This window comes from Microtus pennsylvanicus, chromosome 5, assembly GCF_037038515.1.
Source record: "Microtus pennsylvanicus isolate mMicPen1 chromosome 5, mMicPen1.hap1, whole genome shotgun sequence".
NCBI lineage: Eukaryota > Metazoa > Chordata > Mammalia > Rodentia > Cricetidae > Microtus > Microtus pennsylvanicus.
Genome location: NC_134583.1, coordinates 86,350,387 through 86,377,650, shown reverse-complemented (window position 1 = coordinate 86,377,650; position 27,264 = coordinate 86,350,387). Strand labels below are relative to the sequence as shown.

The window sequence follows — 27,264 nt, the reverse complement described above, 5'->3', positions numbered from 1 at the left end:
TATTGTTATTTTGATTTTTTGAGGCAGGGTTTCTCTGTGTAACAGCTCTGTCTGTCCTGGAACTCCTTTGTAGTCCAGGTTGGCATTGAACTCATGGAGATCTGCCTGCCTCTGCCTACTCAGTGCTAGGGTTAAAGGTGTGTGTCACCACTGGCCAGCTACTATAATTTTTTAAATTGTTGTTGTTTTTATTTAGGTGCATGTATGTGTTCGTGTCTTTGTGTGTATTAAGTGCAAGCGGTGTCCTCAGAGGCCAAAAGAGGGCATCAGATTCCTTAGACCTAGACTAATGGATGATTGTGAGCTGCCATGTGGGTACTTGGAAGTGAACCTGGATCCTATGCAAGGGCAGCCAGTGTGTTTAACCTCTGAGCTGTCTCTTCATCCTCTTCTCTCTCTCTCTCTCTCTCTCTCTCTCTCTCTCTCTCTCTCTCTCTCTCTCTCTCTCTCTGTGTGTGTGTGTGTGTGTGTGTGTGTGTGTGTGTGGGTACCCACTGAAGCTACAGAATGGCCTTGGATCCCCTGGATCTGAAGTTACAAGCAGTTGTGGCTTTTGTGTGAGGGATGCGCTTGTTGGTGTAGGTGTGTGAATGTGTGGGTGTGAATATGGAGGTCGATATTAGTGTCTTTCTTCCACTAGGCTCCACCGTTGTTTTGGGAAGGCGTCTATTAAGTCTGAACCTCATGCAGGGCTTGCCACACATCAGGGATTGGTTGTCTCCACCCTATCCCTTCTCTGCAGGCCTGGAATCACAGGAATGTGTGACCGCTGTGCCCAGCTTTTTATATGGATCTGGGATCCGAACTCAAGTCTTTGGGATTGTAAGAAGTTGACTGAGCCACCTCCTGGTTCCAAACTTTTTAATACAGGCTTAGCACTAGAGTTAGGAGAAAGAGAGACCCTTGGGAGAAAGTGACATTCACCCGAGATGTGTGTGTGGACTTCTAAAGAGAGTAGCAGATGGAAAGACCAGTGTCCACAGGTGGTCAGAGCACCGCAGGCAGGGAGGGCTATTGTGAAGTCCCAGCGTTAGCTGCACACATTCCTTTGCTGGCTTCAAGTTACATCTTAATGGTTGCTAAGGGCTCTCCTCCACCTTCTCTTTCTCTCTTTCTCTCTCTCTCCCCACCCCCAATGATAAGGGAGATTATAAGGTGACTCTGGTGATGTTTTGAATGGATTAAGCCAGGTAAGGTGAATCTGGAAGCCTGTAGGTTGGCCAGGGGTTTAGGACACATCCTTCTTGTCAACACGGTTTCTGAGAGATTATGAGAAGCTGCAGATTCACAGCTGGGAGGGGAAGGCCTGGACAGTTAGTTTTGGAATCTCCACTTCTTTACTGGCAAGAGGCTTTAACCAGATTCCTGGGTGAGGGTCTTGGTTCCTGTCTTGTATCCTGAAGATTTTTTTTCATTTTTCCATCATACCTCATATTGACCTAAAAGGGATATTATCTGCTGAGCCCCTGCTTCTCCTCTCTAACCTCAGGCACCCAGTCCCTCCGGGTAGCCTCTAGCACTCCTGGACAGCACCCAGCCCTCCAGGAAGACTCCAGCACTCCCAGATAACACCCAGCCCTCCAGGGAGTCTCCTGCACTCCTAGACAGCACCCAGCCCCTCCAGAGAGCCTCCAGCACTCCTGGACAGCATCCAGCCCCTCCAGGAAGACTCCAGCACTTCCAGATAACACCCAGCCCTCCAGGGAGCCTCCAGCACTCCTAGACAGCACCCAGCCCCTCCAGGAAGCCTCCGGCACTCCTGGACAGCATCCAGCCCCTCCAGGAAGACTCCAGCACTCCTAGACAGCACCCAGCCCCTCCAGGGAGTCTCCTGCACTCCTGGACAGCACCCAGCCCCTCCAGGGAGCCTCCAGCACTTCTAGACAGCACCCAGCCCCTCCAGGGAGTCTCCTGCACTCCTGGAGAGCACCCAGCCCCTCCAGGGAGTCTCCTGCACTCCTGGATAGCACCCAGCCCCTCCAGAGAGCCTCCAGCACTTCTAGACAGCACCCAGCCCCTCCAGGGAGTCTCCTGCACTCCTGGAGAGCACCCAGCCCCTCCAGGGAGCCTCCGGCACTCTAGCCTCATCCCTCGCCCTCTGCTCAGCCGTTCCAGTTCCCTGTAGCATCTACTGTACTTAGTGCTGGGAACTTCTGAGAGGTCTGGGCTGTGACTAAAGCTCCCGCTCCCATCTGTCTCGCAGCACTATGTGGCCAGACCCATGCGCCTCTGGCCTCTCCCTTACAGTGTGATGGAAACCACTCAGGCCACTTCTGGACCTGCATCAAGAACAAGTGCAGGCCATCTTGCAATCCCAGCTGCTCTGGAGGCAGAGGCAGGAAGATTATATATGGGGCCCTTTCTGGTATCCCGTTAAATCAAGCTCACTCTACTCAAACTCTGCTAGTCTAGCTACTGTCACCCAAACTAATAGTTTAGAGTTGAAAATCACTAACAGGCACACCTGCCTAATGACCTTCATCCAGAGGTGAACAGATCCTCTGTCTAATAAGCTATAAAACAGGTTTAAAACATAGGGGAAGTCCAACTGTATTTGTTGTTGTTGTCAAACCTAGGCACTAGAGGAACAGAAGCCTTAGCTTACAGCCAGGCTGTGGTGGCACACACCTTTAATCCCAGCACTCAGCAGGCAGAGGCAGGAGGATCTCTGTGAGTTCAAGGTCAGTCTGGTTTACAGAGTGAGTTCCAGGACAGCCAGGGCTATACAGAGACACCCTGTCTAGAAAAACCAAAGAACAAAGACAAGACTGAGCCCCCATGTCAGAGTGTGACCTCCTGGTCGCTCTGTTGGTGGGAGGAAGGCAGCGGCCTGCGCTGGAGTATAAGGCCGATGATTTTGTGCTAGTGTCAGGCTATGCAAAGTCGTGAGGTAAACTTGCCTCTCCGTCTCCACGTTTCTCATGGCTCAAGGCTTGTCTGAACAACAAAGGGAGACCCCATCTTCAACAAAGAGTGAGAAGGAGCTGTAATCCCAGCACTCAGGAGGCTGAAACAGGAGGATTACACAGTTAAGGCTAGCCTGGGCTACATACCAGTCGTCTAGCTGGGGCTACATAGCAAGGCTCGGTCTCAAAACAAAAAGTAAAAAAGAAGGCTGAACCTTCATGATGGCGCACAACCATCTGTAACTCCAGTTCCAGGGGATCTGACGCCCTCTTCTAGCCTCCACAGGCACTGGGCACACCCATGGTACACAGGCATATAGGCAAAAACACCATACACAATAAAATTAAATGATTTTTTTGGAGGGGGTAATCCTTGCTGGAGGGCATTGAGACAGGGTCTCTCTACAGAGTCCTGGTTGTCCTGGAACTCACTGTGTAGACCAGGCCTGCCGAGGATTAAAGGCCTGCAGGGCCCAAATAACCCTTTAAAAAGAAAAGGATGGAGGCTGTGCTCACTGCTGGCGATCAAGCCAGGTATGCAATACCCCTTGATCTGATTCCAAGGGGAATCTTTTTCTCAATTTCAGGGGGAAAACTCAAAAAACTCAAAGCAAACAAACCCCACATGCTAAACAATCCAGGGAGATTCCAGGAAGGGTTCCTAGGCCAATAACTGGGCTGAAGTGGCCACTAAGTTGCCCTTCAATTGGAGGGCAGTGGCTGGAGATTGTTTACTGAATAGTGTGGAAGGCAATACCCAAGATTCAAAGGCTGCAATTAGGTCAGAAACACAGAGGTCTTTTTGTGTCTTTTGTTTTGTTCTTCTTTTCTGTTGTCTTTTATTGTTAATTACACGTAAGAATCATACAGGTTTATGGGGTCCAAGGTGCTATTTCAATGCATATATATATACACAATGGGGTGACCAGCATTTCTGTCACCTCAAACACGGTACACTGGCCTTTGCTAAAGCTTTCCAGATCCTATTGACTCAGGCTCCCTGCTGTCCTTGCCTCCCGCAGAGCTTTGTCTGTTCAGTGACCTCTTTCCATCTTGCCCCTCTTTCCTTCCTCCCAGCCTCTGACTGCCAGGTTCTGTCCTTTGCTGCTATAAGGCCAACCGGTGTAGGCATCTTGAGGAAAAGCCTATGGGCCTGTCAGGGAACTAGGGATACAAGAGGACACCATAGGCCAAGTCAGAGCCTGCGGGTGGGCCAGGGGTCAAGTGGAGGACGAGGGCAGTGAGATGTGGGTCAGAGACGGTGACACAGCTGGCTGACCTGTGGAGTTCTGTTCACTGGTTATCAGTCACAACCATTGCCACCATGACCAAGCAGTTGTAAGCTCCCCCAGAGAACTTCATGAAGAAGCCTGTGGGGGGTCCTCTCAAGAAAAGAGGGTGGGAGAGTCTGAGACTCCTCCCCCTCTTCCTGTGCCTCCCCTCCGCTGGAGATAACCCCATTCCAGCTGCTCTTGGTTTGGGAAAATGCTAGCATGAGGAGGTAGACGGTTAGTAAAGGAGCCCTCCATCTGCACAGCCTCTGAGGGTTGTCATCCATGCTAGGGTGGGACTTTTCAGAGTTGTTGCTGTTTTAGGGTCGCCTACATTTTTATCAGTAACCTCTGATCCACACTTCTGTGAGCCAATAACTCACTGGATCATCAGACTGGGATTGGATGAGATTGTTCCTTGGTCTGTCATCAGTGCCCTGTCTGGGATGTGTAGGTGTGTGTCCATGTCACCCCAGGAAAAGTCACACAATCTGCTGCAGGCACACTCAATGACAAGTGTATCAAAGCTAGCGCTTTGAGCACAGAGTAATGTCACCAGTATACTCCCAAGTCCAAGGTGCTGTGTTATTTAGCTTTAACTGTCAACCCAACACAACCTAGAATCACTTAGGGAGAAAGCCTCAGTGAAGAATTAACTAGATCAGGTTAGCTTGTGGGCATGTCTCTGAGGGATTGTCTTGATTGTTGATTGACACAGGAAGACCCACCCCACTGTGGGCAACACCATTTCCTAGGCAGAGAGTTCTGGACAGACTAAGAGAGAAAAAAGCTAGCTGAGAGTAAGCAAGCAGGGCTGCCTTCAGACTTCATCATTGGTGCACATGGACGGTGTCTCCCTGCCCTCTGGCTCAGGTTCATCCCGAAGTGCCCGCCCCAGCACAGCACCCAGGGAGTCCTGCAGCCGGTGGCTCTTCTGGCTACCCACAAGGAAGTAGATGACTGGGTTGGCGCTGCTGCTCAAGCACGAAGAGAAGCGTGACAAGCAGACATACAGGGAGACCACATTCTGTGGCAGCTCCTCCCAGTAGAGAAAGAACCAGTAGAAGCCCAGGGGCAGCGAGCAGGTGAGGAACACGAAGACAGAAGCCAGGATGACCACAAACAGCCGACGGGGCCGCCGTCTCCGCAGCAGGGTGTTCTTCCGTACCCGGATGAGGAGTATGGTGCTGGACAGGATCATGATGGGCATGAAAACCCCCAGGATAATACCACTGACCACCATGTCCATCATGAAGCACAGCTCCTTACTGGGATGCCAGAACTGGACGCAGAAGAATGAAGCCAGGAAGTTCATCAGCAGGGCCAGTACCCAGAGCACACCACACACTGCCGCTGACAGGTGCTGGGGCTGGTGGCACTTATACCAGATGGGGAAAAGCACGGAGAGGCAGCGCTGGGTGCTGATGGCCGTCAGCAAACTCAGGCCGGTAGTGTAGGCAAAGTACTTGATTCTCCTCACCCCCTCGTAGATTTTGGTGGAGGTGCTGGCTGGGAGCAGGAGCCCTGTTTCCAGGCTGAGCATGGATGCCATGCAGAACAGGAAGAGGAGGTCAGCCACCGCCAGGTTGAGAACATACACACAGAAGGGGGACCTCTGCACACGGAAGCTCAGCAGCCAAATCACCACGCTGTTGCCTGCCATGCCCAAAACACAGGTAACCATGGCAAGAAATGTCACCGAAAAGTAGACCCAGGTCACAGAGTCCATGTTGGGGCTGAAGGTCAGACCTGAGGCCGGGCTGCTGTTGCTAATGTCGTTCATTCATAAGGAAGGAAAAGGGACCTGGGTTACATTCTGTGTTGCTGGACCGTTGGACCTGTGAGAATGCTGAAATTTTCCTTTAGGCATCCCCAGGCTCCCACTGTGGCTGAATCTGGCAAAGGACCAGACAGACACCTGCCTACCTGCTAAATACACTCCTCAGGTTCCACTCCCTCCCGGCCTGAGTGTCTTTTTTTTTGTTGAGACAGGGTCTCATGTAGTCCAAGCTGGCCTCAAACTCCCTGTGTAGCTGAGGAGGAGCTTGAATTCCTGATCCCCCTGCCTCAGCTTCCCAAGTGCTGGCATTAAAACTGTATAGCATCACACCCAGTGTAGTGTCATTGTTTTTTAAAAAGATATTTTCATTTTATGTATGTGGGTGTTTTGCCTGCATGTATGTAGTGTATCACATGAATGCGGTGCCATTGGAGGCCAGAAGGCTATTGGCTCCACCGGAACTGAAGTTATCACGGTGAGTTATCATGTGGGTGCTGAGGACCAAACCCAGTCCTCTGCAAGAACAAGTGCTCTTGACCAGTGAACCATCTCTCCAGCACCTCTTCATCTCCTTTTCCTCATCCTCTCCCTTTTCCTAGTTTGATATGGCTTTCTCCTTCCTCCCTCCCTCCCTCCCTCCCTCCCTCCCTCCCTCCCTCCCTCCCTCCCTCCCTCCCTCCTTCTCTCCCTCCCTCCCTCCTTCTCTCCCTCCCTCCCGCCCTCTTTCTTTCTTTCTTTCTTTCTTTCTTTCTTTCTTTCTTTCTTTCTTTCTTTCTTTCTTTCTTTTTCTGAAACAGGGTATTAAATAACCCAAGCTAGTTTAGGAGTCCTGATTCTCCTGCTTCTGCCTCCCCGTCGCTGGGTAAGGCATGTGTCTCTGCACCTGACCATGACCTGATTCTGTTCCAGGTACCTTTGTCTCCACTCATGGATGAAATTGCCACTCGCTGTGCTCCTGCTTCTGCTTTTGTCTGTCGTTATTGCAATTAAAAAACGGGTTGGAGGTGTGGCTGTTCCTCTGCCTCCAGAGCAGTCTGTGCCCTGCAAGACCTGCTTTCTTTGAAGGCTTGGCAGAAGGCAAAACCATCTGGTCATTTCTGTGTGTGGGACTGGACGTTCAGAGCTCCAAAACGAAGCTCCAGATCCAATTGTTAGTGTATTAGGACTATTCAGGCATCATCTCTGCTTGAGAGCCATTGCTTAGAGTGTGCCATTTGTTAATATCAAAATACTCTTGCCCTTTGGGTTCCCACTTGTCAGTATAAAATTCGCTGTAGTGCTCTCCTAGAGTCTCAGAACATTTTAAGATTTATTTTTCATTTTTATTTTACTTATGTGTATATATCTGAGTGTGTGTAAGACATGTCTGTGGGTGCTCATGAAGACCAGAAGAGGTTGTCAAATCCCCTCACACTGGAGTTACAAATGGATTGTGAGCTCCCTGTCACTCTCAGGTCCTATTCAAGAGCAGGCAGCAGTCTTAACCACAGAGCCATCTCTCCAGCCCCACCCACTATTTTATTTTTTAGATGCATTCTCATTATGTAGCCTTGGCTGGTTTGGAATTTACTATAAATCAGACTGGTCTCAGACTTAAAGGAATCCCCGACTGCTGGGATCAAGGCGTGCACCACCTACCCAGGGACTCAGGATTTTTAAAGCCACAGTTTTCTGCCATTTTTTTTAATTTGCTTGTTTTCTTTCTTACTTTGCCAGAGGTTTGTTTTTCAAGAACTCTTTATAAAACATTTTCTTTTACATTCAGCTGTTTTCTTCTTGTGTGGGGTGGTGTCACGTATTTGGGGGGTCAGAGATGAAACTTCCAGGGGATGTTCTCTCCTTCCACAATGTGGGTTGTCAGGGTCAAGAGGTGGGGGGACTTCCTACCCTTCCTAGAACTCTCTAGACAGAGACAGAGAGACCGAGAAAGACACAAGTGCTTGACTATACGTGCCTCGGCAGGTCTGTGTTGAAGTCTGTTCTTTCCTCTGACCATGTAAATCCTGGGATTGAACTTAAGCTAGCACACTGTGCAGCAAGCCCCTTAACCCTGGAGCCACTCCACTGGCCCAGCCTCAGACTCTCTGAAGCCATTGGGTTTGTGGTCACTGTCACAGCATCACAGGGAGCACCTGCTGCAAAAGCAGAATGCCACGTTTGTCACGGCCACACAGCTGCACTTTCGGAAGTTCCCCCTGAGCTGGGGAGAGGGGAGAATGTGCCCTCACCTGTGAGCCCAGCAGCAGACACAGTGGGGATGTGAGAGGGGTAGAGCCACCCTCAATGGCCTTCCCTTCCTAGGTCTTGGTCAGGGCCTGTGGGTGCCTGTTGGACTCTTGTGGAACCATGGATCATTCAGCTTTTTGGGGGCCTATAGGCTAACTTTGGGGTTCTTCTAAGAACTTTGAACCTGAGGCAGAGCTGAGAACCACCCTGACCCATGCAAGCTGCTGCTCTCCTAGCAGAGGGTGAACATGCTTCCGGGAGACACTCCAGGAAGAATGGGATACTGCTTGTGTTGTGAAAGTGCCACCATGTCCCTGGGATATTTGTCCTTCTGACCTGGGAATGGTCCCTGCTGCCCTGTCCCTTGGCTCTGACAAGCTGATAGCACTGAACTTCCCTTCAGATACGAGTGCCATGTTGTTCATGTGTCTCCATTCCTTAGCTGTTGAGCTTCAAATAAATATTTCTGATTTTTTTCCTGGCCTCTCTCTAATTGCTATTGTTATACACACACAAACACACACACACACACACACACCACACTTACACACACCACACACACATTCACACACACACCACACACACAGTCACACACACTACACAAATTTGCACACCACACATACATCACACACATATTCACATACACACATTCACACACCACATATACTCACACACACTCACACATACATTCATACCATACCACGTTCACACACACCACACAGACACACACACACAATCCGCTGAGCTTGTTCAGTGTTGTTTGCATGTAAGTGATTTGTGGTCTGATCACTTGGTGTCAGACAACCCATCAGTGGGTTCCTCCCTTGGGGAAAGTGTTTTTCTCTCTCAGCATCCCTTAGATGCCTGTAGTTCTTTGTCTAGAGATGGGGCCCCAGAGACTTCCCCTTCCCACGTTAGCATGTCCACTGGTATCTGCCTTGTTCACGTCTTTTTTAGGCAGCCATATGGCTGAGGTATCATGGTTGAAGCGTCCCTAAAAATATGTCTGATTGTAAATTTTTCTGGGCCATAGTAAACAAACAAATAAATAAATTTTGAAAGCATTTTCTTGTGCTGAGGACACGATTCACTGGCAAAGCAATTGCCAGCATGCAGGAAGCTCTGGAGCCATGCTGGAGTGGTAGTGCATGCTTGTAATCCTAAAACTTGTAAGACTGAGACAGGGGGATCACTAGTTTGAGACTAGTGTGGGCTTCTTATAGAGTTCCAGGCTTTGGGCTGGAGAGATGGCTCAGCTGTTAAAGATTAGGCTCACAACCAAAGTCAGAATTCCAGGTCTGGGTTACATAGTCCAGGTCTCAAAGAACAAAATAAAATAAAATAGCAAAGAGAAGGGAAAGAAAGAAGAGAGAAAAGGAAGAAAGAAAAAGTGAGAAGAAAGGAAAGAGCCTGGCATGTAGCTCGGTGGGCGATGTGTTTGCCTGACATGCTCAAAGCCTTGGGTTCCACGCCGGACTTACAAAAGCTGGGTGTGATGGTTCCCAGTTGTCTTCCTAGCACTTAGAAGGTGGAATCAGGAGGATTAGAAGTTCAAGGTCATCCTTTGCTACGTCGGGAGTTTGAGTCTAGCCTGGGCTATATGAGATCTTGTCTCAAAACAAACAACAGTATTTTCTCTGTTCCCAGCCTTATGCTCCAAAATGAGACTGAGTTTAGAGTTCATTTTGACATTGGAATATCTCTCTCTCTCTCTCTCTCTCTCTCTCTCTCTCTCTCTCTCTCTCTCTCTCTCTGTGTGTGTGTGTGTGTGTGTGTGTGTGTGTGTTGGAAGCAGGTGGTCTAGCGGGGGGGGGGGGCGGGTGGAGAGAGCATGGTCAGCTAGCTCTGCCTTCACCTGTTCTTTGTCAACTGAGCATTAAGATTCAGGACTGTCTGTCAGCCTCAGTGTCAGGCTGAGCTCATGGGCTTCCAGGTCTGTCTCTTCCCTAACCTGGTGTCTTGCTCTTCCCGCACTTGCTCTTGGTCTGCGGTTACCTCTGGTCTCACTTCACACACCCCAGATCCAGTTTTCAAAGCCCAACTGGAGAGGCTGAGACACCTGCTTGGGTCTCCGAACTGCCCTGGCAGAGCCAGGCTCTCACTGATTCTAGTGGGTCTTGTACTGCTGTAGCCTCCCACCTCCACCCAGACCATAAAAAGAAACAAACCTTCAGGTGGATCTCTGAGTTCGAAACCAGCCTGGTCTACAGAGCGAGTTCCAGGACAGCCAGGGCTACTCAGAGAAACCCTGTCTCAAAAACAAAAAACAAAACAATACAAACAATAACAACAAAAAGAAAAGAAAAGAAACAAGCCCTTCACCTGCTCCTGGATGTGTTCATCTGTCCTTCTGAAAAGGGTGCTGATTCCTCTTGGCTCTGGTCCCTGGAGGTCTCCACAGCTCCCCTGGACTGGGGGTTTCAGCTGCTTCGGTGCTTTTCTGGCTCAGTGTCTCTTCCACTAAGCAAGGATACCACTGCTCCCAACCTCATAAAAGCCTTGATTTGGGGGATGCCATCCTTAAGGACCTTGGCTCCCTTTGAGAAGTGTGAGAAGGAGCTCCAGATATAAAGGCAGGAAGGATGCCCGCCTGCTCTCTGGAGACCTGGGTCCACAGGAGCCTAGCTGAAGGCTAATGGGCCTCCCGGCACGGCCCCCTACTCCACCCAGGCACCCTCGAGGCTGGGGGCTTTGGAGGATTATGGCGAGGACCACCCCTTCTAGCACCATCCTGGCCGCCCCTCCCTTCCCAATGCCTCAGAGCATTAGGAGTTGCATCATGGGTCTGGGAGTTGGGGTGGGGCCTCAAAGAGAAGGGGTTCTGCGGGCTGAGAAAGATCATTATGGGCACCCATGTGGAGGGATGCTCAGCTAATAGACTTAGCCAGCTGGGCTTGCTGAAGGCGGGGAAATAGAAGCACTCAACGGGAAGTCTGCCATCTTATTCCGGCACTTGTGAGGTGAGGGATTATAAGGTTCAGGCAAATTCACTGCGCCTCAGAGTCTTCACCATAGGTTGGGTATTCCTCCCTGACCTCCAAATCCCAGTGAGACGTGAAGATCACACACCTGCTCTTGGCTCTGGGTGGTGACCCCTTCTTACATTGGCCACTTCCACTTTTCTGCTGGACCCCAGAAGGCAGGATGCAGGCTGACGGAACTGGGGTCCAGGAGTTCCTGGAACACCTGCACTTAGCCACACCTGAACTTTTTAGTAGTCTAAACCTATGCGTTCATGTGTGTTTTTTGTGTGTACGTGTGTACGTGTGTGTGTGTGGGCTGATGAGATAACTCAGTGTTACTAGTGCTTGCTGGTCTGGAATGGTGGTGCAAACCTTCAATCCCAGCACTCATGAGGCAGAGGCTGGTGGATCTCTGATTTTAAGGCCAGCCTGGTCTACAATGTCTTGAAAAACAAAACAAAGCAGAAGGAATGCTTGCTGGAGGATCTGAGTTCAGTGCCCAGAATCAAGAGTCTTACACTAATCAGCAACTCCAGGTCAAGAGTGTCTGATGCCTTTTTTTCTGGCCTCTGAGGGGAGCTGCACACAAATAATATGCAGGCACACACACACACATGCACGCACACACACACACACAAACTAAATAAATCTTTAAGACGAAATGGAACACCAACTGAAAAGCCACCCTTCTCCACCTTTCCACAGCAGCTTTACAGGCTCACACGCTGGTGCCTGGCCTTTTCCATGGGAGCACGTGGGTGCTGGGAAACAGAACTCGGGTTCCCACACCTGCACAGCGGGAACCGTACCGACTGACTGACGCATCCCTCCAGCCCTGGGGCTCATATTCTAGGTCAGAACTATTTTAGCTGTTATTTATCGCTTATTTACATTATTTTTAAATGTGTGTATGTGTGTCTATCTGTATGTGGTGGTGTGCACTTGAGTGCAGATGGCCACGGAGACCAGAGGTAGCAGATTCCCCTGGAGCTGGCTGTGACTCAGCTGCTGTGGGTGTTGGGAGTTGAGCTCAAGACCTTGGAAGAACAGTCATGCTCTTAACCACCGAGCCACCATCCTTCCTGCTCCCTGTGCTTGAATTCTTAAATTAAACCCCCTTTTCCACATCGGCACATTTTTGGTTTAGAATCCTTAACCGATGGCCTGGAGAGACAGCTCAGGAGTTAAGAGCACGTGCCGCTCTTGCAGAGCACCCAGCTTTGGTCCCAGCACCCGTGTCTGGCACTTTACAGCCCCTGTAATGCTAGCTCAGGGCAATCCATGCTTTTTAGGGCACCTGCCCGCACATCCATAGCCCCTCCCCCATAGGCACATTTAAAAAAATAATCCTTAAAAAAACAAGAAAAAAGAAACTTCAGTCAGTTCAATGCCTCCTTCCCAGGGCTCCTCTAATGGGAAGGAGAAGAAGCTGTTTCTAGAGCAAGCAGGAAAGAAAAAAAAAAGATGAGGGACTTAGAGAATGTTACTTGAAGCTGGTTCAGCAGTCTTGAAGCCAGGGTCCCTTCTGGAATTTTCTGGATAGGGATCACTAAATTTCTTTACACAAATCCCATGCACTACCAAGAGGCATTAACAATGTTTCCATCCTGAGACAGAGAAAGGCCTGTTGACTGGGCTGCTTGACAATCGCGTAAGGCAGTGTGGGCACCCTGGGCCCAGGCACTGGGGGTTTGTTCAGTGGCTCAGGAGGTGTGGATGGATTTGATCATATGTTCATTAAAGTTCCAGTTTAATTAATTACAAAGGCTTTTAAAAAATCATGTGCCCAAGTAGGTGAGTCTTCTGAATTGTCAGGAAACCCCCGAGCTGGCAGCTGACTCATCCAGTTTTCCATGAGTTTCGGTTTTGTAAACGGCTCCTGGCTGTTTCTGAGTTCTCCAACTTTTGGCTCCCTGATGGCTTACAACAGAATGTTTTTGCACTCTGTGGTTCGATGTCAGAAGTTTGCCGGAGCGTTTTCCTTGCCAGCCTGCCAGAAGGCCCCTTCTCCGTGCTTTCATCTCTCCTTCCCTCTAAAGGAGCCCATCTCAAACATATGTGGACAAGATGGCTCAGCGGGCAGAGGTGGAGCCTGCTGACAAGTCTGATGATTACCTGAACGTGATCCCTGGGACCCCTATGATAGAGAGAACCGACTCCCACAAACTGTCATTTGACCTACACATGCGTCACCCACCCACCCACAGATGAATAAGTAAATGTAAAAAGATGGTGAGTGCTAGGGGAAGACCCTTAGTGTTGCTCTCTGTCCTCTATACGGATGTGGATGTATGCACGGATGTGTGCGTGTGTGTGGAGGACAGAGGTCAGCGTGTGGTGCCTTCCTATTTCACCCTCCGCCTTCTTTATCCGAGATCTCCCACTGAACCTGGAGCCTGACGATTGACCTGCCATGGAGCAGGATCCTCCCTCTCTGCCACTCCAGGCCTGGGGTCACAGGCATACCCCACTATGCCGGGCTCTTGACATGGGTGCTGGAGACCTGAATTTATAGCAAGAACTTTGCTAACTGAGCTGCTGTGTGGTAACGGATCCCCACTTCTCCTTCCCTGTGTGTGCTCAGCTGCATGTCACCACTCCTGGAGTCTGGCATGGGCGGAGGATGGTCCTGTGACTAGCAGGTGGCAGGTCTCTACCTTCCTGAGCTTACTCTTGGCCTTTCTAACTTCCCTTGTCCTTCCCTTGCTCTATCTGACAGTGTACCCTCTTCTTGTTTGCTTTTGCAGAGCTGCTGGGGAGCAGGAAGCATAAAAAGCACTGAGTGCTGTCGGCCCTGTGGCCCTCTCTCCACTCCACCCGTCTCCGAGTCACATGCTGGTGGGAAGTCCAGCTGAGTAACAGCCCTCACAGCCGGGCAGTACCTTAATAGGAGCTGGGCTGTGGTGGAGAATGGCTTCACTCCTGCTTTTCAGGGAGAAAAGGCTGCAGTATTTGGGGAGTCCTGCCTTTGTAAAACACCCAGAAAGAAGGTGGCTTGGGAGAACTGTGGGGGACCCTTCATGCACCTGCTGGTCCCACCGCTGCCCAACCTCTTTGCAACCCACTTAAATAATTAAACACCAGGGGAGGGTGGAGGAAAGGGGTGGGTCTCCGTGGTTTCCATCCACTTAGTCCTCTTGCTTCTTCTCCATTAGCACAGAGTAGGGGGTCTGGGGAAGGGCAGAGGAGCTCTAGGGCTAAGGGTTGGTGGGGGAGTAGAGAAAAGCCTCCTCTCCCACAAGACTTGGACCACGGCACAGAATCACCCCACCCACCACTGCAGCATCCCCGGGGTGGGTGCTGTCTGCACACAGGCCCCAGGTTATGAACCCGAGTTGGATCCAGGTGGGAAGGCCCCTTGTAGGGGCACAGCTCACTCCCAGTGTTTCAGGAGTGAGGACGTTTAAGGAGAGATTTCCCAGGAATGGGGATTGACCGAGCTCTGGGGAGCCAGGGGACTCTACGTGGCTCCTCAGCCAGGCACCCCCAGGACTCTGAGTAGTTTCTACCCACATGGCACTTCCGGAGGTGTGGTCAGTGCATGTTCTCAGCGCTCTACTGCAAGGGTAGAGAAGCTGCCCCCCCCCTTGTTTTTCAGAGTCTCTGAGCAAAAGTGGGGAGGGGCAGAGGGTAGCAGACTTTCTCAGCCAGGCACGGCGGGGGAGGGGGGGCAGATAGCTTTGCCTACCTGAAGCTCCTGGAGTCACTTGCTCTGTCCCACCAAGAGAGTTCTCTTTGTTTAAAGGAGCAAAGGTGGCTTGCGGCCTGGAGGGAACCGACCCCTGCAGCTGGGGTGATGGGCCATTTGGGGACATGGCTTTATGGAGTTAGATGCTCCCCTCCAGGGTTAGTGCCACAGTCTCTGCCCTGGGATTGTGTGGCCTAGAATGAAGCTCGGTGAACTCAGGGCGTGTGGCTAGCATGCCTAGCACTGGGTGGGCATGCTGCTCACCCCTTCTCTGCCCCCTGCCCTCCTTGGCTTCTTGTAAAGGAACGCAGCTCCCTCAGTGACACATTCTTACAGGTCACAGATGTCTACATATAGACAGATTCGGGCAGAGCAGAAGGCATCCCAGAGCTGTGGCCAGACAACCAGGAGAGATCAGAGTTAGAGGAAAAGGACTGATGGCCACCCTCCCTGGACTCTAGCTGCCCCTGGCTGCTCTCACTGTGGGACATGGAGATATAGAGAAGACACTGGGCACTGAATCTGCTTCCTCGTTGCAAGATTTAAAAATGTGTATTGATATATACTTTATTATCTGTTATAAAACTTCCTTTGGCTACACAGGCCACTGTGCAGGATGACAAATGGCACCGTGGTGGCAGCCCCCAGGGGACCAGAATGGAATCAGAGTCCTCTTTGAAATGGGCACTGGAGATTGGGTACTAGTAAGGAGCTGCCGCAATGGACCACAGTGACCTGGAAGACACCAAGAGTGTGGTCAGCTGCCCAGAGCTGGCTGGGGGTGTCAGAAAAGCAGTCAGCTACCCAGAGCGGCAAAAGGTCCCTTCCTGTCTCTCGTGGTTTGCCAGGGTCAGACCCTACCCCGTTAAAGTCACCAAATAACTCATCAAAGGGACAGGGACTTGTCTGCAGGTTACAAGGCATGTAGACAGGATCCTCTTCCAGATAGCACCATTCTCTCAGCTTTGCTCAGATGCTGCCTTGGGAGACTGAACAACTCCTTGCAGGTAGAGCTGAGGCTGGGGGCCCAGTAGTGGTGATGATGACCAAGTCATGTTTGGGGAGGGACAGCTGAAGAGGCAGAGGTGGCCTTCATCTCCCTCACTGTTGAGCTTCTGTTGAGGAGGGACCCCACCACACCGGTAAGGGCAACTTTGGTACAGTGACTCACAGAAGCAGAATGGCTGGGGATCAGAGGCCACAGGGTCAGTCTCTCGGCCACGCCTGGCCAGAGGCAGATGCTTTGTGCTAGAGGAAGCTCTTCTCCCTGGTGGCACAGGGACAGCTGCCCTGCTTCTGCCCTTTGGGCAGAGCGTCTCTGGAAGTTACTGGCCGCTCTCTGCTGCGGCCTTGCCCTAGACACTGGCCTTTCACGATGCATTCCCAGAGGGGCACTGCATCTCCATGGTGACTGTGTTAGGTGTGGTGCTAGCAGTGTCTCCGGGCTCTGCACCATCCCGTAGAGCCCGCTGGAAGACTACCCTGAGAGGTTCCCACAGGCGCTGAGACTTGTCCCTCCCAGCCAGGAAGTAGACAATGGGCTTGGCGCTGCTATTGATGCAGATACACAAGTCAGTGACGTACTCGGGGAAGGGGGCGGGGATCTGGAAGACCCAGAAGAGGAACCAATCTATCCCCAAGTAGATGGAAGACACAAGGAAGACTGAGACAATAGCCAGGACCACATGGTTGAGCTTGGCAGAGCGCTGGCGGCGCCGTGCCCGGCACTCTACATGCAGGATGAGTGCCAGGCAGGGGAGTACCATGAGTGGGCAGAAGAGAAAGAACAGCAAGATGCCCAGGGAGATGTCCATGTCGCGGCACGCTGTCCCTGAGGCCTCGCGGCCCAGGAACATACAGAAGTAGTTGTGGATGCCAGTGACCAGGAAGGACAGCAGCCAGAGCAAGGCACAGACCCCAGCAGACAGGCGCTTGGGCCTCCGACGCCAGTACCAGGTGGGAAAGATGACGGACACACAGCGTTCGGTGCTAATGGCTGGCAGGAGGCTCACACCGGCGAAGAACGCACAGAGCCCCACGATCCGGGACACTCTGCGCACGTAGTCTGGGAAGGAGCCCAGGAAGGCCCCCGTGTTCAGGAGGGCAATCACAGCCTTGCTAAAGAGGTAGATCCCATCAGCGCTGGCCAGGTGCAGGAAGTAGATGGAGAAGGGTGTCCTCTTGATGGAGAAGCCGAAAAACCAGAGGACCAGGCCGTTACCCACCAGGCCACACAGGCAGAGCAGCAGGAAGATGTAGTTTGTGATGGCAGGCGGAGGGGGCGTGGCAATCTGCTCAATAGTCAGGAAGCCTCTGCTGTAGAGCTCCTGAGCCTCGCTCACACCAGGACACATCTGTGTGGGTGCAGAGGGACACATCTGTAAGGCTGCCTGCACGTCCCTGGGCCTCAGCAGGCCTGTTCCTGTACCTGCTTTCTTCTGCTACCCTGGAGGCAGGGTCTGCCAGTTCCCTGGCTATGGAATGACTGACAGAGACCAGAGCAGAAAGAGCCTCATCCCAACTGATGTGAATACTGGTTCTTGATTCTAGAGTCTGCAGGACGGTATCACCACAGGGTGACCAGACAGTGGCTCTGGGCTGCCCAAGGGTCAGCTGGGTCCAAATGTCCAAGTGCAAGACAATAGCAAGCAGAAGGTGGGGTGATGGCTCAGTGTATAAGGTTCTTGCTGAGCACTCTTGAGGACTAGAGTTCAGATCCCCAGTCTCCCTGTAAATGTCGGGTGGGCACAGTGACCCTCCTGAGGTTTGAAAGGCAGAAAGGGGATTTCCCAGAGCAAGCTGGTGAGATTAGCTTACAGGCAGCTTGGCTCTGGCTTTAGTTGAGAGCCCTAGACTCTGGATAAAGGGCCTGGGAGGGATCCGGAGACTCTGGATGTCAGCCGTAGGCCTCCACATGCACCAACACAGCTGGACACACACATTCACACAGACTCATACACCATGCGCCCACTCACACACATTCTTTCTTTCTTTCTTTTTTTTTTTTTGATTTTTTTTGAGACAGGGTTTCTCTGTAGTTTTTTTTTGGTCCCTGTCCTGGAACTAGCTCTTTTAGACCAGGCTGGCCTCGAACTCACAGAGATCCGCCTGCCTCTGCCTCCCGAGTGCTGGGATTAAAGGTGTGCGCCACCATCGCCCGGCACACACATTCTTTCTTATACAACACTCCCCACTACACACCAAGTGCACACATACACCACTCTCACACACTCACACTCACACATCCACTCATACATGACTCATATCACAGACACACCCCACATCCTTATAACTCCCATGCCCCCACACTCACACACAGCACACACACTCATACAACACTCACACCTACCACATTCACACACATCACATACTACACACATTAACACACACACCACACTCACACATATATCACATACTCACACACACACACCACACATTACAAACACTAACATTCACACACACCATACTCACTCACACACCTCTCTCTCTCTCATAGACACAGACACACACACACCAACACACAGAGGAAAAGCTAAGCAGTTTTTCCAGAAGGGAGGAGACCAAAGAGACAAGACATGCAGAGATTAGATGTGGGAAGAAACAGTGACTACTTAGGGTGGTCGGGACAGCAGGAAGGTGATGACATCAGTGTGGGATGACAGGAATGCCCTGTCCTCAGACGTGCAGTCGCTTTGGAGGGAAGGGGTCCTAGTATCCACAATTTATTTGCAAGTAATAATGGGGAGGAAGTTCATCTATGAAAAGGTTCAGCCTTTTCATGTGCTATGGCATTCCCACATGCACACACATACCACACACACAGCACATACACAGCACACACTCACACACCACACCACACATGCACTACACATACAACACCACACACACACACTCACACACCACATACACACCACACACACACGCAGACACCACACACACACCACACACCACATACACACCACACACACATGCAGATACCACACACGTACCACACCACACACACACCACACAAACCACACACACACACCTCACATATACCACACACTCACACACCACATACACACCACACACACATGCAGACACCACACACACCACACATATGACACCACACACACCACATACACACATACACACACTCACACACCACATACACCACACCACACATACATACATTGCATACACCATACATACATACACACACCCCACACATATGACACCACACACGCACACACCACATACACACACACTCATACACCACACACACACCACACACCACATACACACTCACACACCACATACACACACACACCACATATACACAAACCACACCACACATACATACACGTACACCACACACACACACACACACACACACACACACACACACACACACACACACAGTACACTGCCCCCCCCCAATTTTTAAAGAGGAATGGAGATAAAGTTTGGTAGCAGTGCTTGCCCAGCATGCGGGAGCCTAGGGTTCAATCCCCAGTACTGAATAATAGATCACGGATGGTAGATGTGTGCGCAGTCTGTTCTTGCAATTCTCTAGCAAGTTGTTCCTTTAAAACACGGAAATACTTATTCCTAAAGAAATAAAATTCCTGGTAAGGGGTGTGGGGTGGCCATAGCTGGAGTAGGACTCTCCCAGAGTTGGACCAGAGGGCATGGGGATATGAGACAGCTGCCCTCTACTGGACCAGGGCTGCCTTTGAGGGCTCCAGGGGTATCCGGGAGGGAGAGGCTTGAGGAGGTGGTCATTCTTCAAGCTTCAGGGAGGGGCTCAGTATTTCCAGCTGGGCAGGGCAGAGATCAGCGCAGCTGAACACCAGTGCTGGCCCTGAGGGCTGAGCTGGGGCATAAATGTGTGAGGCTGGGTCAGAGCTCAGAAACTGAGAGCAGAGATGTGGCAGCAAAACCAAGGACACTCTTCCTAGCAAAGTAAGAGGCCTCTGTGCTCCAGGCAGGACCTGTGGACGGCGTGATAGTGCCTCCCTTCGATCCCAGGGAAGCCAGTCTATACGTGACAACATGAAAGAGTTGGATATTTCTGGGTTAACATTTAAACAACTGTGGGAGCCAATAACACGAGCCAGCTACACGTTATTCTGTCTCAGCTCTGTTTTGTTTTTTATAAAATTTACTTATCTTTATTTTATGTACATTGGTGTTTTGCTTACAGGTATGTCTGTGTGAGGGCATCAGATCCCCTGGAATGGGGGTTATAGACAGCTGTAAGCTGCCATGTGGGCATTAGGAATTGAACCCAGCACCTTTGAGAGAGGAGCCAGTGTGCTTAACCACTGAGCCATCTCTTAAGCCCTCTCAGTGTTGTTTTGATCCCTCTCTCTCAGTGGCAAAGTTGTCCTGTGCACACTGCTTCCCTTCCCTCCTCCCTGCAGACATCACTAATCTATCCCAGGACTTTCTCCCTAAGCCTGGTATCTGTTTTTATGGTTCAGAGAATTAGGAAGATTCTAGCTGGGCCCTGAGAAAATGCTTTGTGTTGCTATTCTCCAGTGAAGAGAAGTGTCCTCTGTCCTAGCTGTGTCAAGAGTTGTTTAAAAACTAGGGGTGCTGGCTAAACTTGGGGAGACACTGTTTTGTCAGGACAAGTTCTTTATGGGGTTCTGCTTACTACCTGTCCACCTCTAAGAATTCACCGGCTAACATCTCCTGCCCACCCTTAACCCTGCTTAGCTTTCCTTCTGCTCCCCTTTCTGGGAGTTGATCATTTGTTGCTCTGGGCCCAGATGCCTGCAGAGCCCTGTCCCCTAAGGACCAGCTCAGCACTGGGCGCTGGCCTGCTGGGCTGGGCAGGGCCCTCTGTGCATCACCCAGCTGGAAAAAGTCTACAGTCCTCCACTGGGTGTTGGGCAGGCACTAGTGAGTCACTAGGCAGGAGCTGCTATTCACAGCCCTACACTACCGTGTGAAACACAGCTCTGGAGTCTGCTGCTGCCTCCCTCTTCTCTAGGGACTTTGGGATGCCCCCTACCATGCCCAGGCACTGCCTCCTGGGCTGCCGCCATTCCACTGTGGTCCCTACCGAAGGAAGGAAAGGACCAAGGACACGGTGGGGATAGGGGGTGAGGGTGGGAGTGGGGAAGGAGTCAGTTATCCTGATATAAGTCTTGGTTTTCTCTAGTCTAGGAGGAGCTGGAATAAGGAAATAAGTCAGAGGGGTTCCCAGCTTAGGAAGGGAAGTCCACACTTTTCTAGGGAGAAGCAAGGGCAGGACAGAAAGTGATGGGCCAGCCCAGGACATTGTCCAAGCTTTAGGGGAGGCTAGCACCATCTGCAGGTTTACATCCATGGCTCATGCTCCCAGACTTGGGGCAACACTGGCCTTGGGTGGCTCAGAGTAGTACACACAATGGACATGGGGCCACCATGGAACCAGCAGAGTCTGACCATAGTGAATAACGATTTTCCCATCTCTGTCGGGAAACGGGGAGGAAGTGAGACCTTCCAGAGCTAACAAGCCATGACCCAAAGACGGCATGGAAAGAGACTTTCAAGATGCCCAGTGCCTGCATTTTCCTCACTGATGACGACACTGGCCTCAGAGAAACCAGTTAACCAGGGTCAGGCCACAGAGTCCAGATATGTCTGCTGCCCACTAGCACCCAGAGCTGGAGGGCGGCCTGGAAAGTGGACTGTGACCCCCTCCCAACTACACCCGCCCACAGACCCAGACCTGCCCACGGCACTTGCCTTGTTCTGGTTGGTGGCATGAGCCTCCCAGGAGCAGTTTCCGGCCATCTTCAGGACTGCGGGGTCCAGGCTCCTGTTGGGAGCTCACAAACCTATGTCCCTGCCTGTCAAGAGCCTAGAGAGAAGGGAGAGTGAAGTCAGCACCAGTCCCCTCAAGAGCCTCCATTTCCCAGCCCACCAGCCCTAGTTCCCTAGGCCTTCAGGCCTGTGGCTCTCACCTCAGAGGAAGGGCTAGCCTGGCTCCCTCTGAGATGGGGGCTTAATGCCTGTCCTGCCCATCCTGTCTGCAGGCTCGCATTCAGACCCTGCCTGGCTCCTGGAGCCCCACTGCCACTCCCTGCGGAAGATGCTCTTTTCTCTTCTCATTGAACTGCAAGGTGTGTGGGCCAGAACATTTCTAGAGACTTTCATGGTGGGCTCCCTTGCATCCGCGTCTGGAGCACCTCCTTTGTGTTCTGATAGAGGTCTCTCAGTCAGTCCTAGAAACGGGTGATAGAAGGCAGATTCTTTCTGGCAGAGGGGCTTCCTGGAGGAGCAGGCTTTTGTCTGGGTCTTGCTTTATCATGGTCCTCATCTTTACTCTGGAGTGGGCGTGCATCCCTCCTTTTCGTAAAAGACAGGGTCTCAGGCAACCCGGGCTGCCCTTGAAGATGACCTTGAATTTCTGATCCTCTTGCCTCCAACTCTAGCTTACCGGGATTGTGGGCTGAACCACCATACCTGGGCTCCAGCCCAGGGTTTGGTGCATGCTAGGCAAGCATTCACCAAAGGAGCCACATTCCCAGCCCATTATCCCCTTTTGATGGAGCACTTGGTCCCAGAGAGCACTCCTAACGAGGGCACACAACTTCACAGATCTGTGTACTTCAAGACCCTGTGGCTGCCCTCCCCCCCCCCCCCCCGCCCCCGGCAAGGTTCACTAGGAGGAAGCAAGTCGAGAGATTGTTGAGGTGGCCCTGGGTGCCAGACTGGATGTGGGGAAGTGGGGCTCAGCCTCCTTCAGCCAATCCAGAGGCCTGGGGATGTGTTGGGTGACAAGCTAGGGCGGGGACCCTGTTTGGACTGGTCCACCCTAGCAACAGCGAATCGATAAACCCACTCCGGGGCTCCTGGAATTGCGCACCCCGAGCCTGCACTCTGCCCTTCAGGCAAACACCTACCCCTCCCACAGAGCAGGTGGGACGTTTGAAGCCGACTCAGGACACAGCCTGGCTACAGGCTATTAGACCCTCCCCTCCCAGGGATGTGGGCAGCGCCCTGCTCCACCCCTCATAAATTCCTTCCTCGAGCAGGGCGGATCCCCAGTTGCCACGCGCGCGCGTGGCCACTGCCTCCTCCCTCCTGGGTATGTGGCCCTGGTAGCTGCGCCCACCATTGGCTGCCGAGGGTGTACGGTCCCCGCGAGTGACACGCCCCCTCTTTAACTTTTAGCCACTTTGCTTAGCAGGGGCCAAGGAACCGGGTGGGGTCTTAAGCACACCCTCAGGCCCTCATTCTGATTGGATGGTGTACAGAGGCACACTCCCGACCAGGGTTCGCAGAGCCCCTGTCCACCACCCCCCCCTTATCCTGTCGGCCCTCTTGTGTGCATGCTCCTTCTGGTACGTTTGTACCCCGACTAACAGTGGCTCATCGTGGGGCCTGCACGGGCATCCCAAGTGGGGAGCACGTTTTACGCATGCCTGAGTGATGTTTGTGCAGAGAGCTTGCAGATTGCTGGTTCTGCAAAGTGTGCCCCCCTCCTACCCAGGTGTCATTTCGTTGCTATGCAATGGTGCTAGCCCGGGTTTTCCTGGCACCTGCACCCCCAGAGGTAAACACCCCCTGCACCCTCGGTTGCTGTCACTCTTCCAGACACGTGCTACTCCCACTTTCTCCCCAGTGATGTTCTGACCCAGGGAACCTTTCATCCCACCAGGCTTCAGGCCAACTAGACACAGGCCCTCTGGGGCAGGTGAGTATGTTCCCTGATCACCTCCGTGACTGCTTTGATCTTTACCCCTGGTCCCTCTCCTACCTTAGATCATTTGCAAAGTGATCCTCTCGCGCAGAGAGACCCAGAAGCCAAGTGGACCCCAGATGGGCCATATTGAAGACATGTGTGCTACATGTACGGGGATGCATGTGAGTGCACGTGCTCACCCAGGATCTGAGCTGGGACAGAACCAACTTCACTAGGAACTCAAAAGGCCACCATGTCTGTATTCTTGGTTCCTCCCCTCAAAACGGTGGCGTTCACCCATCCACCTGCTTGGCCTGATGGGGATACAGTCCAGCCCTAGGATAGCTCCCCAACTCATTTCACTTCTACTAAACCACAATCTAGCCTCTCCCCTCATTCCTTAGCTACAATCTGGCCTTTGCACAGGCCATGATTGGGGCCAGTCTGCTGCAGTCCCCAGATACATAGAAAGTCTGTGTTTCTGCCTAGGGCTCAGATCCCTGCTCACAACTTGACAGAAGAGGCTTCTCTAAGGGGAATGACGACTTGGCAGACCCCCAGCCAACCGCTTCATCTGAAGCCAAGGACAGGACCAGGACTGGCTAGAGCAGGAGAAGGTGAAACAATCGGCTGTCTGACCTCATGTGGCTGATCTCCAAGGGTCCCCAAAGAGCTGTCCACTGCAGTCCTCCTGGCCGACGGCATGCCGGAGAGCAGTGGGAACCACAGCTCCGTGCTTGAATCATTGCCCACTGGGTGTTCCCTTCAAACTCTTCCAGAAACCAGGCTTGGATGTAAGGTTGAAGAAAGGATAGGGAGCCCCCACCCTCACGGGGACAGGGTGGGAGCTGGTGTTGGAGGATGTCTTGGGGCTAGGAGTAAGGCCTGCTAAGTGAGTGTCAGCGGGTGCCACACAAGGCGGGGATCTCCTAAAGCCTTCCAGTATCCCTGGGATACTCTGCGGGAGGGGTGGGACAGGTCTTCAGACTGGGGACAGCTTCGCTGCAGGTCTTGGGGCTCCCTTCACAGAGAGATGGGGCTTCTGCAAGCTGCTGTCATGACAATGCCCATTTCCCTGACTCTAGGACCCCAGTCTCATTTGTTTGCTCTGCCTAACCTTTACCCTGCAGCCCCTGTCCCCAGTCTCCCTCCCTCAGTCCCTGGGTCCCAGAGTGCTACCTGTGGCTGTCCTGATCTTCCGAAGCCTTCCTTTGTGAAGATCTTCTCCCAGGACTCTGCGCTTGCTGACCCACGGGGCAGCAGGCTAGCCAAGTACTGCCTGGAGCCTTGGAAAATTTGGGCTCAGGGTGGAGGACGAGCCCTCACCCGCCTGGCCTGTTGGAGATGGCTTTGGAAACAGAACCCGCCCCAAACCCAATTCCAGGCCCAGCAGAAGGGGGAAGGGAGGGTGGGAGGAGGAGAAAAATGAGGAGGAGGAGGAGGAGGAGCAGGAGGAGGAGGAGCTGAATAGTGGTGAGGCTAGGGAAAGGAATGCCCTGTTCAGGAGCCTGCCCCCCCCATCCCCACTGGGAACTCATCTCTCGCTGCCTGGTGACGTCACACTGGCCCGAGCACTGGGGCCGGAGTCCAGATGTTAACACCTACCGTATCCTGCGGCTTCAGAGAGCTGCCCCAGTAGAGGGAGCTCCAGGTTGCTCACTCGGTGGTGCCTTTGGCCTGCTTCCAGTGGGCATTTCAGGGCATGTGGTGGTAGTGGTAGTGGGGGTGGTGAGGGGCAGGGGCAAGGGAATGTCCACTCCCTTGTTTGAACTGACTCAAAGCCTGGCACAGAGAAGCCAGGAACAGCCAGCGAGGGACTCCCGTGGAGAGTGGTGGAGAATTGGCAGAGAGAAGGTCACATAACCCAGATGGCACCAGCTCTCCCCTTGCCACCCCAGAGTCTTCCTTGGGGCCTCCTGGGGCCTATGGAACCAGGAATTCCCTTCTCTCTAGCCCTAATAACAATCAGATGTCGCAAATGGAAAATCACAGCCCTTGCTCACTTGGGCTGAGCAGAGAAGTTGGCGAGCTACCATCCCTGGTGCGTGCGCTCCTCAGTAAAGATGAGTCAGCCTCCCCCAGAGAGGGGGTCCTGGAAAGAGTTAGTGGCCAGGGCATGGAGCCCAAGCCTGGGTGGGTACAGAGGGAACAGAGGGTTGACCATGAGGGTGGGGTGCTGAGGCCTCCTTCTGCCCTGGACCAACTTTCTCATGACCCAAGAAGCCTGAGGAAACGAATGCCACGCTTTCCTATGGGAGTGGACAGCGCCCAGGCTGGGGGACGTGTGCCTTGTGGGCATCCTGCAGTGAGCCCAGAAATGGATCTCTCTCTGCACCTGTGTTGAGCTGCCTCTTTCTGCCCATGGAGAAACCACTCTGTCCTTCGGCCGGAACAAGCCTGAGAGCAGGGAGCCTTGGACGGGTGCCTGCGCGGGACCAGCTGGTGTCCTGGGTCTTGGCGGGGAAAGGGGATGGTGGTGGCAGGGATTTTCTGGGATTCTGGAGGCTGGGAGAGGCTGGGCAGGCAGCAGGGAGGATGGTGATCCAGCGTCCTCCTCCAGGGCAGGCAGCTGTGTCCCAGCTGGGCCACTTGTTTACACTGAGAGGACGGGGGAGGCCGAATCCCAGCACCGTCCAAGTGTGATTGCGCTTGGACACTTAAAAGGAATTGTGTGAAGTGGGCAGAGGCTGAGGATCCACGGCCTTATTTGGTATGGAAATGCGTTTCTTTGACAAACAAGAGAAGAGGTGCTTGCTGGAGGGAGCTTGTCTTATCCTGAGTTCGCGGAGTCCCAGGAGCCACTGACCCTGTCCCCTGGGGCTGCTGTGGACGCACAGAAGGCCATGACCCCCACCCAGAAGCACCTGAAGCTTCCTTCTGCAAGTGCTGCAGGCTGGACAGTCTGGCACAAGCACCACAGACTGGCGTTGGTCACCATCATCCCAGGGTCACAGACACACCTTCTATCCTCATATTGCAAGGGACTGGCAGCTCTCTAGGACCCTTTCCGTGAGGACATCCATCCCCTTCAGGAAGGTTCCATGTTTATAACCTAGTTTACCTCCAAAAGACCCAAGTCCTATCACCATCCCCATTGGGGTAACCATTTTAGCATGAGTTTTAGGGGACACAGGCAAGTAGTCTACAGGAACCACTTCTGTCTCCCGGTAGAAATGGTGTGAGGCTGTGTGGGGAGGCGACCCAGAGGCTGGGTTCCAGCAGGGACAGCAGAGAGGACCTTGCCCCATGTGGGAGGCCCATGGCTGCGTCCCGTCCTGGAAGACCCTGGGAAAAGTCACATCTTACCTTGGACCCGTGTTTTCTTCTGGGGCGGCAGTGAGGGGTTGGATAGCTGGAGAACCACCCCTACTGGACCTCAAAAATTCTGTGCCCTGGGCTTAGATGTGACTGGTGTCAATCATCAGGGCTCAGGACGAAGACTTGAGATGAGCGGAAATGGGCTGGCAGGCATGGTTTTTTATCTTTCTTAAAATGTATTGCATTTTTATGTATTTGTCTTGTGTGATTGCTGCGTGCAGCACTACCGTGGAGGTCAAGAGACAGCTTGAAGTCAGTTCATTTCTTCTGCTGAGTGGGTCCCAGTGACTGAACTCAGGTCACCAGGCTTGGTGGCAAACGCTTTACCCACTGAGCGATTCTTGCTCTTAATACCCTGTCCACGTGCATTGAAAAGCTACATCCTGGCCCCTCCCAGTAAAAAGGAAAAAAAATTAAATTAGTTAACTTTTAAATAGGGTTTTATGTAGT

The 27,264-nt window shown here is 52.4% G+C and overlaps 2 protein-coding genes across 2 annotated transcripts; both read right to left on the bottom strand.

The window, feature by feature from the left end:
• Positions 1-4,997: 4,997 nt before the first annotated feature.
• On the bottom strand, positions 4,998-5,960 carry Mrgprd (MAS related GPR family member D). Its single transcript, XM_075974941.1, has one exon. The coding sequence runs from the start codon at positions 5,958-5,960 to the stop codon at positions 4,998-5,000; it is 963 nt and encodes a 320-aa protein (XP_075831056.1).
• Positions 5,961-15,358: 9,398 nt separating this feature from the next.
• Positions 15,359-24,884, bottom strand: Mrgprf (MAS related GPR family member F). Its single transcript, XM_075972938.1, has 3 exons — positions 24,676-24,884; positions 21,555-21,669; positions 15,359-17,188 (listed from the first exon to the last, which is right to left on the bottom strand). The coding sequence occupies exons 2-3, from the start codon at positions 21,600-21,602 to the stop codon at positions 16,205-16,207; spliced, it is 1,032 nt and encodes a 343-aa protein (XP_075829053.1). The 5' UTR covers positions 21,603-21,669; positions 24,676-24,884; the 3' UTR covers positions 15,359-16,204.
• Positions 24,885-27,264: the final 2,380 nt, after the last annotated feature.